This window comes from Nansenia antarctica (assembly GCF_963989245.1).
Source record: "Nansenia antarctica genome assembly, chromosome: 18".
NCBI lineage: Eukaryota > Metazoa > Chordata > Actinopteri > Argentiniformes > Microstomatidae > Nansenia > Nansenia antarctica.
In genome coordinates this window covers 12,595,595-12,610,205 of record NC_137691.1, presented here as the reverse complement: position 1 = coordinate 12,610,205, position 14,611 = coordinate 12,595,595, and the positions used below count along the sequence as shown (strand labels likewise).

Here is a 14,611-nt window from a genome sequence, read left to right as displayed (position 1 = left end):
TGGCCGAGGGAGGCGGACCCGAGGCGGGGAGGCACACGGCGACAGACCCCGGCGCCGGTCCGGAGACACCGGTAGATACCACCGTATCTCAGATGACACCGACACAGACCCCCAGCACCGAATGTCAGAAGCAGGGGATCGGAACTCTGCTGAAAACCACCCTACGGAAGGGCGACGAATGGTGAGAGAGACGGCGGAAGTGTGTGTGTTCAGGCCGGCAGGTTGTTGGTGTGACCGGGGGGTCCAGAGGCCTGTCAGAGAGGCTAACACTAACACGGGGTTTCCCGATAGAAATAGCAGGACACGGGTTTGATTCCGTGAGTTTAGAATGATAAGGTTCTATCTTCAGAGATATTGAGCGTCAAAGTTTTTACATTCCATTATGTTCTGTGAGACGGAACCTTTGTATTTGATGAATTACTCAACTCAAAAATGTCAACATTTTAAAAAATAACACCACACAGGCATTAATAAACACCTAATGGATCAGATTATGTAAAAAACTCAATTTTGACCAAAAATGGAGATAGAACCTTATTGTAAAAGCTTTCCAGTAGTTTACCTCAGAGTTAGCTTAGCAGCGAGACGGCTAAAAGCTAAAGCCATGTAAAGGCCCCATGTTGTTCATGTGAGAGACTGAGCTAGCCCAGCGAGCTAATGCTTTGTCATTGGAACTGGATAGCACCCAGCGAGTGGCTATATTCACTATATTCACTCACTTTATGGGGTGATACCTTCTCAGATAAGGTTGCTAACTTCGTAACTCAATCAGTGTATTCGTTGAAACGAGCTGGCTAAAAGGTAGTTTAAATCCAGACTGTTGAATAGATCAATAAGGGGGAAGTAGTATGCTAAGCTAAGCTAGCAGCTGGCATGGGGAGTCAGTGCATTGACAGCTAGCTGTTGGTGTCTTCTATATATGGTGCTAAGCTAATGTGTTGATCAATGCTGTTATAAGCCTAATACAGTCCCTACTGTATAATACATGTTTAGCCAACCTAACCAAGTGTCTATACCACTGTGTAGCCACATAGCTGAGGTTTTCTGGTGGGGTCTGGTGTCAAAAGGTGTTTGCCAACTTGCATTGTTTTGCCATCTCAGCCCTAAGTCTACCTACAACCATGTCAGCTGGCCAACTCACTGTGGACCTGATTACTAGTGATCAGTACTACCTATATGATGAAAGACTCTTGACCTGGTTTCCCCTGCTTTAGATAAGGCCTAATAAAGAAGTTGCAGCACCTTGAAGCTTTGAAATGAAGTTGAACTTACTGTAGCTAGTGTCTTAAGTCAGTCAAGGGTGTTCTTAAGAAAGAAAGTGGTTCCCTTACTAATAACGTGTTACCCCATGGACTCTGAACCCATGTGAAATCCTTGCTAACAAGCTTACGCGGTGGGAAAGATTCTTATTCGAGATGAGATTAAGACATCCTAGTTTGCTGTTACTCTCTTTATCTGAAAGTGTGACCCAGTGCACAAGGCGCTTTGTTTTGGAGTTGCATAATGTGTCGACGGATGGATGAATTCTCCCTCCAGTGATGTGTTAAGACATCAGACAATCTTACGTTTTAAAGAGGCACAACAGGGTGTCGAAACCAGTGGCACAAGGTCACTTCATCTAGGTCCGTTGACACATTTATGTTCTAAGGGATCATGCCATAACATTTATTTTTTGCTGTCGCCCATGTCCATTTTAACCACGATTCCTCCCCTGTAAAAGGAATCAAACTCATGTCCCTCTTTTTGCAGGTTTCTCATTGACAGTCGGTGGTTCAAGCAGTGGAAGAAATATGTGGGATTTGACAGCTGGGATATGTACAATGTCGGAGAGCACAGTCTCTATCCAGGACCTGTTGACAACTCTGGGCTGTTCTCAGGTAAAACCAAAAAAAGGACTTGGTTTGGAAAGTTGTCTTTCTCACGGTGGCACACGGCACAGCATGTCATTGTGTTGTCTTTCGTTTACCCTGCTCTGATTCTACCACAACTGGCTGTGGTCAAGCGTTGCAAATACTTGATGACGTGATGTCATCACATATCACTTACTTCATTTGACACCCTTTCCCTGTTCTTCCGCAGACCATGAGACCCAGATCCTAAAAGATCACCTTATAGACGAGCTAGACTATGTCCTCGTGCCCACCGAGGCGTGGAACAAGCTTGTCAGCTGGTATGGTTGCCTCGAGGGCCAGCGACCCATCGTTCGAAAGGTGATGCTGCTCAAAAGACATTTCTGTTTCCGCAGTCGCCTTTTCGCTGCATTCTCCCTTTCTCACTGTAGTCTTTTTGGTTTTGTTTCCGTAGGTGGTTGAACACGGCATGTTTGTCAAGCACTGTAAAGTCGAGGTTTATCTGTTGGAGCTCAATTTGTGCGAGAACGACAACATGGACAATGTCGTCACACGTCATTTCAGCAAAGCTGACACTATAGGTAAGTGTACTGTGGGTGTCTGGCAGCGAGCGAACTCATTCTCAATACAATTTCTGTGACGTTTGACTGATGCTGAGTGTTGTTGTCTGTGCCCTGACCCACAGACACCATAGAGAAGGAGATGAGGTCGATGTTTGAGATCCCAACGGGGAAGGAGACGCGGCTCTGGAACAAGTACATGAGCAACACGTACGAGCAGCTGAACAAGCCTGACAGCACCGTGCAGGACGCTGGGCTCTTCCAGGGCCAGGTAGAGGTGCCGCCGCTGCATCCCAACGCCCACCTCAGCTCACTCTGTCCTGGGGGGTATTCCATCAACGTCACTAAAGGAAAATCCAGGCTTATTTCGATAAGTCTTGCGAGAGTTATCTGGATTTTTTATAAGTCTTGCGAGAGTTATCTGGATTTTTTTGGGGTAAATCTTGCGTGATTCATCAAAATAAGCCTGGATTTCCCTTTAGCGACATTGATGGAATACCCCCTTGGGTCAGGCAGGGCTAGACATACTCCTTTGACCGCTGGCTATTCTTAAACCCCTCAACATGAAGATATACAGCTCTTCTCTTGAACTGTTTTATAGAGAAAATCCACCTATGGATTTTGTTGGTACAAGTCCCCACTTAAGTGGCCTGTTTGTCTTTTCTCACAGACAGTCTGAAACGGCACACTTATTTGGGTTGTTTTGCCTTCTTATTACAGTTAACTAGCAGGGATTTACTCTGATGCTTGTGTTCCTCCTAACTGAGGAAGCTGTAACAGTTGGCGCTGAGGTCAGCGGAGGTCAGGTCAGTGGTAATGGCAGCGTTCTCACTGGCTTGTTGTTGTTGTTGTTGTTGTTGTTGTTGTTGTCGTCGTCGTCGTCGTGGCGGCGACCCACAGGTGCTGGTGATCGAACGCAAGAACGAGGACGGCACATGGCCCAGACAAGCCTCCCATCCAAAGTAAGTTAACACCGTCCTGGCGGCCCCGTGGCAAGATGATGACGACGGCTCTCAACTGTTTTCATCACCTTAGCTGCATGCTGTGTTTTATGGTTTCAGTTATACAACACAATGCACCGGTATGTCCGCAATGTTTTTTTATTCCTTTATTTTTTTTAATCACGTCTGTTCTCTTGTTGTTAAGATCCAGTACGGCCACATCCAGGAACTTCACTACCTCCCCAAAGCTGTCTTCCAACGCGTCGGCGACCATATCGTCAACCGTAACCAATGGAGACAGCAGCAGCAACTCTGGCTATACACTGAACAACAGCGCCGCCTCTGGCAACAGGCAGGAACACTTCTGATTTCTTCATAATAATGCCCCGATGCAATGTCTAGTCTACAGTGTCCATTCCATAGTCAGACAAACCAAGTCCATCGCTTTGAAACGGTGTCCCGTTTTGCTCAGTTAATCCAGTACAATGCTATTGTCTCCATCGTACTGTTCTATCCCTGTGTCTGATAATCCCTCTGTTCCTCCAGATTGGGAGGCTACAATTCGTACAGCTCCTCCTACAACTACAGAGAGTCACCTTCCCAACCTGGCCTGTGTGGCCTCAGTAACCTTGGCAACACCTGCTTCATGAACTCTGCCCTCCAGGTACCACACACACACACACACACACACACACACACACACACACACACACGGATGCATTCTATAAGAGAATGTGTTCTAAATGACTTACCTGGTTAAATAGTAGAAATAAATACACACACACACATGCACGTGAGCATTGCATAAGAGAATGACTTACCTGGTTAAATAGAAGAAATAAACACATACACACATGCGCGCGCACGTGCAACATTTGATCTGTATTTGGTGTGTTTCTCACCAACCTCACCGCTTTTACCCACAGTGCCTGAGCAACGCGTCCCCCCTAACGGAGTACTTCCTGGATGACGAGTACGAGGTGGAGATCAACCGGGAGAACCCCCTGGGGATGCGGGGGGAGATCGCCGAGGCCTACGCCGACCTGGTCAAGCAGATGTGGCTGAGCCGCAGCAGCTACGTGGCCCCCCGCACCTTCAAAGTGAGCAGTGCCGCGGAGTTGACATGTCATCGCTGACCGAACCAACCCGCTTTAAATTCTGTCTTGATCTCGGTAACTCCGGTCTTTGAAAGGAGACCGGACACACCGGACAGCGGACAGTCTCCTTCACCCACCACTCTGGTCTCTCTCACGTCTCTCTCAGACCCAGGTGGGCCGCTTCGCCCCCCAGTTCTCGGGCTACCAGCAGCAGGACTCCCAGGAGCTGCTGGCCTTCCTCCTGGACGGGCTGCACGAAGACCTGAACCGGGTCAAAAAGAAGCCTTACCTGGACTTGAAGGATGCAGAGGGACGGGCGGACGAGGTAACCCCTCGTCTCATTTGAGATGAGATCAGACGTCCTAGTTTGACCTAGCGCACGAGGCGCTTTGTTTTGGAGTTGCATAATATGTTGACGGAGGGAGGAATTCTCCCAATACCCCCCCCCCCCACACACACACACACACACACACCTAAGAATGTGTTCACATTCTTACACACTGGAATTGCTCTGTAACAGGAAGTGATCTTGATTCTAGTGAAGATACTATGCAATGGTATCTTGCATAGTGAAGATACTAGACTCTAGTGAAGATACTATACAACGGTATCTGTTCAAAAAGAGAACATCTTCCATGTTTAATTATAGGCATCTATTTCTTCTTCTTCTTCTGATTTGCGATGACAGATTGTAGCTAAGGAAGCCTGGATAAACCACCGGCTGCGCAACGACTCCATCATCGTGGACATCTTCCACGGCCTCTTCAAGTCCACTCTGGTGTGCCCGGAGTGCTCCAAGGTCTCCGTGACCTTCGACCCCTTCTGCTACCTCACACTGCCTCTGCCCATGAAGAAGGACCGCACCATGGAGGTGTTCATGGTCCGCACAGACCCCCAGTCTAGACCCACGCAGGTAAGAGAGAACCCCCCCCAGTTTTTCGTCCTGTGATATGTAGCTCTATACTTTCATATCTTCATGGAGTTTTAAGCCCCACCCCGAGACAGGAATGCCATTACACCTGGGCTGCAATAGAACTTCTGACATGTGTATTGTATCTACAGTACCAGTCCAAAGTTTGGACACACTTTCCAAATGGTAAAGTGCATCCAAATCTTTGACTGGTACTGTATATATCATATGTGCAAATGACTAGTATTGTCATGTCAATGACTAGTATTGTCTATGAGATGAGTGTTGTGTTTTGTTTTGTAAATGTGTGATGATTTGCATGACGGTCAGCAGCCATTTGGAGACACAGCGGTCCTTGTGTGCTGCTGCTCTGTGTCTTGGATGTCGGAGCGGTCCAGTTAACGACACGGTTCATTGGCTGAGTGAGGTCATAGTGTCCTGACTGCATCAGGTAGTCAATCTCTCTCTCTCTCCCTCTCCTTCTCTTTCTCTCTCCCCTCTCTCTCTCCCCCTACCTCTCTCTCTCTCCCTCTCTCTCTCCCTCCCTCTCTCTCTCCCCCTACCTCTCTCTCTCCCTCTCCCTCTCCCTCCCTCTCTCCCTCCCTCTCTTTCTCTCTCTCTCCCCCCCCTCCCTCTGTGCCAGTACCGAGTGGTGGTTCCCAAGCTTGGCTCCGTGACAGACCTGTGCAGCGCCTTGTCCCGGCTCTCTGGTGTCCCTGCAGAGAACGTGAGAGCTTTACCCTTTTATGCCTCTGAATGAAAACCGTTGTACCCTGTTGTTAGGCCTCGGCCGGAGCGCCCCACGTTCCTTCTGAATGTCTTCATAGACAAGACTATCATAGACAAGTCTAAATTCACTGTTTAATGCTTTGTATCGAGACGACAATTACTTAAAAATCCTAAGGCTATTGAATGGTGGAGTGGTGATGATGATGGTCCATGGGTAGGTCAAAGGTCGCAAACCATAAACGTCCCCCGCTGTCTCCCCAGATGGTGGTGGCCGACGTTTACAATCACCGGTTCCATAAGATCTACCGGCGAGACGACGGCCTCAACCAGATCATGGAGAAAGACGACATATTTGTGTAAGCTTGCAATGCATATCCCCTTTTGCACGACAGCTGTACGATTTAGGCTGTTGAGAAACAGGCATATTGGGCCAACCACTTGAAACTGGTTTTCACCACACCCAGTGACGGTGTGTTAAATCAAGTGCTTGTTGTGACATGAAGATGACATTGGTATGACTCTTCTCATCTGAGCCTCGCCTTTGGAATGCTCTCCACCACGTACTGACTCTATAAAAAAGAAAAGAAAAAAGAAGCCTCACCTGTTCTTTTTTTTTGCTATTAAGATTTTTTTTTTTTTTTTTTTTTTTTTTTTTTTACATTTGAACAAGACAAACAGTACCAGTCAAACGTGATCCTCCAATCACTTTTGACTGGTACTGTATGTCTTGTTTAAATGTCACTGTGCATTTAACAAGGACATTAAAAAGACAGTACTACAAAACAGAAATACAGATAGCACAGGGATACGTTATTATACTTTCATCATATAATATGCATTCAAGCCCTCAGATGAGAGCAAAAAATTACAGGATTCAAAATGAGGTCATAATGAAATAATCAGCTTGCGGACAGCGTCCCAGTGGTCTGCCAGGCCCGTATCAAAGTCTGTTAGCAGGCAGTCTGCCCGTTCCGTATTCAGCAAGTCACCATGAATCCCTGGAAAAGCAGGCTGGTTTTTGTCTTCTCGAATTTGTCTTTTAGGAGATAAGCAACACAATGTCCAGAGCCGGGCAACAATCACTCCCATACTGTCGTCTGGTTTCGTTGTCAGAAGGCATGTTATGGGACATACCGGGAAATTAACATTACAAAAGGTTGACATTAGAGATATTACTTCTGTCCAGAGTGTTCTGACAGCTGAAGATTCTGACAGAATCTTATATTGTATAATCCCCAAATGTCACACATTTAGAAGAACTCAGAGCCCACCTCCAGATTTCATTCCACTGGGAAGAACACAGTCAAAGAAATATTAAAGTCACGCATGCTCCAAAGTCACCTGAGCAGAAGAGTATGCATCAGGAGCAGCTTAAGCCGTTAAAGGGATCGGTCCCGGTCCGACCACGAGGCCTGGGGAACTGAGCTGCTGTGTTGTGTCGGCGCAGGTACGAGGTGCTGGAGGAGGACGGCGAGAGGATGAACCTGCCCGTGTACTTCAGGGAGCGCCACTCCAAGCACACGGGCGGCTCCACGGGCACCATGCTGTTCGGCCAGCCGCTGCTCATCACCGTGCCCAGACACAACCTGGGGGCCGACACGCTCTACGAGAAGGTGCTGGAGAGGATCGGGTGAGCACATCCTCTCTGTCTGTCTGTCTCTGTCTGTCTCTGTCTCTCTGTCTGTCTCTCTCTGTCTCTGTCTCTATCTGTCTGTCTCTGTCTGTCTGTCTCTGTCTGTCTCTGTCTGTCTGTCTCTGTCTGTCTGTCTCTGTCTGTCTCTGTCTGTCTCTGTCTGTCTGTCTGTCTCTCTGTTTCTCTCTCTGTCTGTGTGTGAGTGCGTGCGTGCTTGATGTTAATGTCCATATATGTACAGTGTGCACCATGTGGACTTTGAAATATTTGCCATCTAGTTAGGGCGTGTGCTGCCTGTCTGCTGTGTGTTCAGCGCCTGTAGAGGTGTAACCTGGTTTAACCTGGTTTAGTGACTGTCTGTCTGTCTGCCGTGTGCGTTCCAGGCGCTACGTGAAGCGCTCTACGTCCTCCGGTGACGGGAGGGCCACGTCTTCGGCCTCGGCCTCCGCCTCCGCTTCATCCTCAGCCTCCACCTCCGCCTCAGCCTCCGCCAGCTGCAGCCAGGCCGCCGAATGCGCGTCGTCGTCGTCCTCCTCCTCCAATCACAAGGCAGGCCGGAGCGGATGCGTGAGCCCCCGGTCCGAGGGCGCGTCCTGCAGCGCCAGCTCCAGCAACGGCAGCAGCAGCAACCACTCAGTGAACGGGCCTAACGGAGTCTGTGAAGGTAAGCTCCGGCCAGGAGAGGTTAGGAGAGAGGTCTTAGAAATAGGAATGGGCTATATATAAATAGGTCATTTTTTGTTTTTGCTTAGGTCTTAGTTTATAATGTGTGTAATACAGAGGTCAAAAACACTTTTTTCTTTTGTTATTTGTAGTGGGTCTCAGTTTTTTGTATTCCATTTGCCCTATGTCAACATTAGCTTCAGGTCCAAGAAAAAAGTGTGCAGGGCACAAATCCAAGATGATCGCCGTTTTCCCTGATCTAAATTTAATTTGATTAAAATGTTTTGCCATAACTTCTTTTGTGACCGGAAATGTTGTCATTTCAGTTTGAGATGGATGTCAAATGAAATACAAAAAAACTGAGACCTAATACAAATAACAAAAAATATATGTTTTTGACATCTGTATAGCCCACTCCTATTAAAAAGGTCTTCAAAAGTCTTACATTTGACTTGAAACCTGCAGGAACCCTGGTTAGTTACTTGTGAAGACGCCTTGTGTTCTATATACTCCTATATATTCCTTGATCTACTAACACCAAGCATTCTAATTGCTCGTGTGTGAAAATGAGCTATTTCATACTGGTTTGAAATCCTGGTTTAGACGTCTTTAGTGTGAATCAGATTTAGTTGACTGGAGCCTTTTGAACGTCCCCAGGTGAGGAGGAGGCCATGGATCACCAGGTGAGCCCGGAGCCAGAGAACGGCCAGCTGGAGGAGGGCGAGGGGGAGGAGGAGGGTGCCTCGGACCTGGAGAACGGCCCGAAAGGCCCGAAAGGCAGCAAGGCCAAGCAGTGCTCCGCCCCTCCCAGACTCTTCTCCTTCAGCATGGTCAACTCCTACGGGACAGCCAACATCAGCCCACTGCCTTGCGACGGAAACGTCCTCAAACTCAATAGTTAGTATTAGCGTCAATGTCTTGAACTGGTTTTTGAATTATTTTTGGTTTTTTACTGCTGAATAAGTATTTGTGGGCTGGGAATGAACGATGGAACTAGATTTATATTAGTCTGAAGGACTTACGTTATTAATGTACATTAATAACGTGAAACGGCTTCAGATGTTGAGAGCTGACCGATGCCCCTTGTCTCTGCAGCACATTCCACAGTGGCGATCGACTGGGACTCAGACACAAAGAAAGTGTGTTACGACGACCAGGAAGCAGAGGTCAGTAGAGTTGACCTTCCATCAGGTTGACCCAAACCCTTCTTTAAACCGAACCCCTTCTGGGGACGCTTGGTGGTGTAATGCAGTGTTTCTCAACCCTCTCCTCGGGGCGCCCCAGCCGCACCACATATTTGATCTGTTCCACCACCAGCTCACCTGATTCAACTAATCAAGTACAAAGCAAGTATGGTTTGTACTTGATTAGTTGAATCAGGTGTGCTGGTGGTGGAACAGATCAAATATGTGGAGCGGCTGGGGCACCCCGAGTAGAGGGTTGAGAAACACTGGTGTAACGCACTAAGTGTCAACCATGTAACCGCAGGATTCCTGGTTCAATTGCCGGCCGCAACATATCCTGCATGTTATCCCTTCTCTCACCCGTCCTTCCTGTCAAAACTCGACTGTCTCTATCGCAATAAAAAAAAGGAGGTTGACCCAAACCCTTCTTTAAATGTCAAATCTTAAAAGCTTTGTGATTACCATGAGTGTTTGTTTGTGTGTGTGACTCAACTCTGTTTCCTCTCTTTCTCTCTCTCTGTGTGTGTGTGTGTGTGCGCGCACGTGTGTGTGTGTGTGTAGGCCTATGAGAAACACGAGAGCATGCTCCAGGCCCAGAAGAAGAAGGCCACGGTGGCTCTGAGGGAATGCATTGAGCTCTTCACCACCATGGAGACGTTAGGAGAGCACGACCCCTGGTGAGGTTCACCACACTACCGCCGCCTGGATGGGCTCCACCTGCACTTCTCTGTTTTTGCTTTGATTTGCTTTGAGTTAAAGTGGCAGTAGGCACATTTCCATCATTCAAATAATGCCAAATGACCCTGGTGTATTTGTAGTGATTTGGCAGTGAAATTGGTTGGCAGACGATCACTGAGACCACCTCCATCCCATCAAAATCCCTTTTTCCTCATATCCTGCTTACCGCCACTTTTAAACCTCTCCGCCTTGTGTTACTATTTCTAAGTGTGTTTGTGTTTCGGTCCTGGTACCAGTGATGCCCCCTCTTGTTCACCCAGGTATTGCCCCACCTGCAAGAAGCATCAACAAGCCACTAAGAAGTTTGACTTGTGGTCGCTGCCTCGCGTTCTGGTCGTCCACCTCAAGCGTTTCTCGTATAACCGCTGCTGGAGGGACAAGCTGGACACGGTGGTGGACTTCCCCTGCAGGTACACGACTACACACAAAAGAGGAAGGACACTTAGTACTGAAAGAATAGAACACCCATCGACACTTACACTTCTTTTCATCTTTACCTTTCTGATAAAAACCATGAGTCACTTCAACACGGTGTACTAACTCTCCGTTTGTTGAAAAATGCATTGTTGATTTTTACAGTCAACTTTCTGCATTTGAGATGTTGATCAGACGTACACCAGAGGGCGCTGTTTTGTTAGATATTTCAGAGAATGTCGGTCAGAGAACTGGTTTGTCTGATAGGAAGTCCTGTGTTTATATTAGGGAAGTGGGCAGTTGTAATGTTGTTTCAGTAAACTGTTAACCTCCAAAAGGCAGACAGAGAACCGGTTGGTGTAGTTTCGTCACATAGGATCTGATTTCTACGGGGTCATTTTGCCAGACACAGACAGTCATTTCAACTAAGCCAGAGTAACCTAAATGCCGTTTCCATTAGCAGACTACTCTGGGGTTCCCCCCAAATTGTGTCTTAAGCCCCTTTCACACATACAAGCCTTCCCAGTAGATTCCATGCAGATTCCAGGGTCGACGTAAGTGTGAATGGGACTGACCAGGGAAATCCGCTCTGGCAATTACCCTGATCGAGACCATGTATAATTTCATGCAATTTACAGGGTCACTGCTGATTATTGCCTGGTCAATCTCCTTTCACAGCTGTCCTGCATCGCGCAACCAGCAGGGCAGAGCGCATAAGAACTGCCCCAATATCGCTACTGCTAAATATAATTCCACAACTGGACACTACTTAATTTCCAATCATAGTGGAGGTATGATTGGAGGTATGATATATGGCAGATATAGATCTTCTATAATTCTAACTGGATAGTACTTCGTTTCCAATCATAGTTAGCTAGATTACTTACTTAGCTAGTTTACTTTTACTTATCAAATTTACATTTTGTGATATAAACGCAGTGCACACACACCGTCTCCTCTCAGCTGTCTTGCATTGCGCATAGCCCGCAGCGCAGAGCGCATATGTCTAATTGAGTCAACTCATATTATGCTTATCACCAAGTTCTCCCATACTGTGCTTATGGACTAGTATAGTGTGTTTATATCAACGGTAATCAAGTGCTTTAGTTGGCCAGCGTACTTGGTGATGGTATGCACTCGTAATAGGAGTTGAATCGCTGGAACGAGACAGGCGCCCGAGACCACCACACATCTGCCATATCATACCTCCGTCCCACTTGTATTTATAATCATATTTTTCTATATAAAATGCAGGTATGATATGGTAGATATATATATATGGTACATGGCGGTCCCGTGCGCCCGTCCCGCTCCAGTTCTAGTAGATCGCGCAACCAGGGAATCGCCGACGTGTGTGAAAGGGAGCAACCCGGGATTCTACTGGCATTTGGCTCGTGTGAACGGCGAAAATGCCTGGTCGGCACAGCTTGGGATTCCATGGGAATGACTGGGAACTATGTGTGAAAGAGGCTGAAGCCTAAAGAGATGTATCAAGGCCTAGCCTAAAGAGGCTGAAGTTGCCTATTTCCTGGTTGTCAGCCTGTGATGCTCACTGAGCCATGATGAGTCAATGATTACCCACCAGCAACCAGGAAGCAGAATTGAATTTGTTACTGACACACGTACTCACAAGCCCTGCTTTCCAAGAAGCTGAGTCATACTTACTTGAGACTGTTTGAGCTACAGAACCCTCTATTGTCTTCTTATCGGCTTGAGTGCTGGTTGACCAGCGCCACAAAGACAGAGAGTGTGTGTACATGTAGGTGTACACGTGTTCTATGAATCACTAATGACACCTGTACAACATTGGTTTGTACAGTGCACCTCATTGCCTATGTTTGGATGCAGGACTAAACATTGTTCTGTGATGTTCCCCGTCGCCATAGAGACCTGGACATGTCCGAGTTTGTGTGTGACCCGAAGGCCGGGCCCTACGTCTATGACCTCGTCGCTGTTTCCAACCACTATGGAGGAATGGGAGGAGGCCACTGTGAGTCACTGTTACTGTTCCCCTGTCACAGACACACACAGACACAGACACACACACACACACACACACAGACACATCTTAATGACACACAGAGCTGTGGAGAAGAAACACCTGCTAAAAGCCTCACAATAAAACGACAATAAACTGACAATAATCTACAGACTTCAGTGAGGCCGTTGCGTTTCATATCTACTCATATTTCCTTGGTCACGTCGCCACACCGCGATGTTGACAGTCAGCTCGATCTCTCCTCTGACCTGCGATACGGTTATGGATAGTTTTCTGACGCTACGCAATCTCTCCCACCAACAGACACAGCCTACGGCAAGAATAAGACGGACGGGAAGTGGCATTACTTTGACGACAGCAGCGTCTCGTCTGCCTCAGAGGATCAGACTGTGGTGAGCCACCTACACACGTTGTTGTTGTTGTTGTTGTTGTTGTTGTTGTTGTTGTTGTTGATGTTTGATTGTTCATGAACATGGGACTCGTTCTCGTCCCTTTTGAAAACCTATTAGTCGTTCCCTTTGTCTGCTTTTTAATGATTAATGTTCGCCCGGGACGACGTCCTCTGTCCTTCTGGTGTCCAGTGTCAGTGTCACCCTATCCTCTCCTCTCTCTTCTGCTCTCCCTCCAGACGAAGGCAGCCTACGTGTTATTCTACCAACGCAGAGACCCGGGGGACGCACCCCCCAAGCCTCAGCCCTCTTCCTCCCAGGGGGGCGCCAGCGAGGCGGCCGAGGATCACATGGACACCAACTGAGCGTCGCCGAGGCTCAGGGACATGCACTGAAGCAAAAATGACAAAAAAGAGACACTTTGACACACACACACACACACACGCACGCACACACGCACACACAAACACACACAAACACACACACACACACACACACACACACACACACACACACACACCAAGCTACTTCAGTGACATAAGGCTCCTCAGAGTCAGAATTATGACCCCCCCCTCCCACACCACGTGTTTTTTTTATTTTCCTCATACATCGTCACCAAGAGCCAAAAGCCTTGTTATAGGAGCGCCCCAGAGAGACTTCCGCCCCGGAGCCGGTGACCTGCTGATGTGTGGACATAGTTTACTAGTTTGACAAATAAAAATTAAATTAAATAGAGGAATATAAAATGCAAAGAATCCTCTCACTGGACAAACGGAATGTTAGAAGTGCCCTAAAATGCATAGATTATAAATACAAACTTTTCTGTTACCCACTAGAAAAGTCTGAAATAATAAAAAAAGCCAAATGCACATCTTGTTTTCAACCAAAACGCTCCAAGTTGTACATTGGTAAACAAATGTACCAACTGTTTTTTTTTGTTTTTTTTGTCCTTGAGTTGTCTCTCTGAGTTGTATCTGTTATGATAACCCACCAGGGATTAGGTACATTTATGCAAAGTTGTGTTTAACATATGAGGATACACAGTTCAACACACCACACGCACATGGATCCTGTGATGTTATGCCTGCTGTGAAGAATGGATCTGTTCAGAAAGGCACACTGAAAGTGTTTTCACTGCTCTATACACACACTCTGCCCCCCCCTCGCTGTCTTGGCCTGTTTGGATTTTCCTGCAAGGCCTATGTCGCAATGTCAACAGCAGAGAGACTTTCCTCTCACGGTCCTGTTGGCTGGACCCCTTTACATAAGCTGTGGCAGAAGCTATTCCGCTTCCAACATGTGACTTATGTCCGAACTTAGCGCTGCTTCTTGTGACGCCCGGCATGCTGGCTCTGTTGTCTCTCCTCTACCCCTGCTTCCTCTCTGAGATAAGTCTCATCCTGCTAACAGAAATGTGCTGCTCTCTCTCCCTCGTTACACAGAAAGCAACAGCGGCCTTTGAATCCTGCAACCTGTTAAAAAGGAGGCACTTTGAGTTTTCCAG

The 14,611-nt window shown here is 47.4% G+C and overlaps 1 protein-coding gene across 1 annotated transcript; it reads left to right on the top strand.

Annotated features, from left to right (window-relative positions):
* usp4 (ubiquitin specific peptidase 4 (proto-oncogene)) lies at nucleotides 1-13,991 on the top strand. The gene is made up of 22 exons (XM_080548410.1): nucleotides 1-181; nucleotides 1,750-1,877; nucleotides 2,080-2,210; nucleotides 2,305-2,431; nucleotides 2,536-2,681; nucleotides 3,311-3,372; nucleotides 3,557-3,703; nucleotides 3,898-4,015; nucleotides 4,278-4,451; nucleotides 4,615-4,773; nucleotides 5,137-5,361; nucleotides 6,002-6,085; nucleotides 6,349-6,443; nucleotides 7,535-7,717; nucleotides 8,104-8,384; nucleotides 9,041-9,280; nucleotides 9,479-9,549; nucleotides 10,129-10,244; nucleotides 10,566-10,715; nucleotides 12,606-12,709; nucleotides 13,022-13,110; nucleotides 13,347-13,991. Exons 1-22 carry the CDS (start codon nucleotides 93-95, stop codon nucleotides 13,470-13,472), a joined length of 3,045 nt encoding a protein of 1,014 aa, XP_080404536.1. The 5' UTR covers nucleotides 1-92; the 3' UTR covers nucleotides 13,473-13,991.
* The last annotated feature ends 620 nt before the right edge of the window (nucleotides 13,992-14,611 follow it).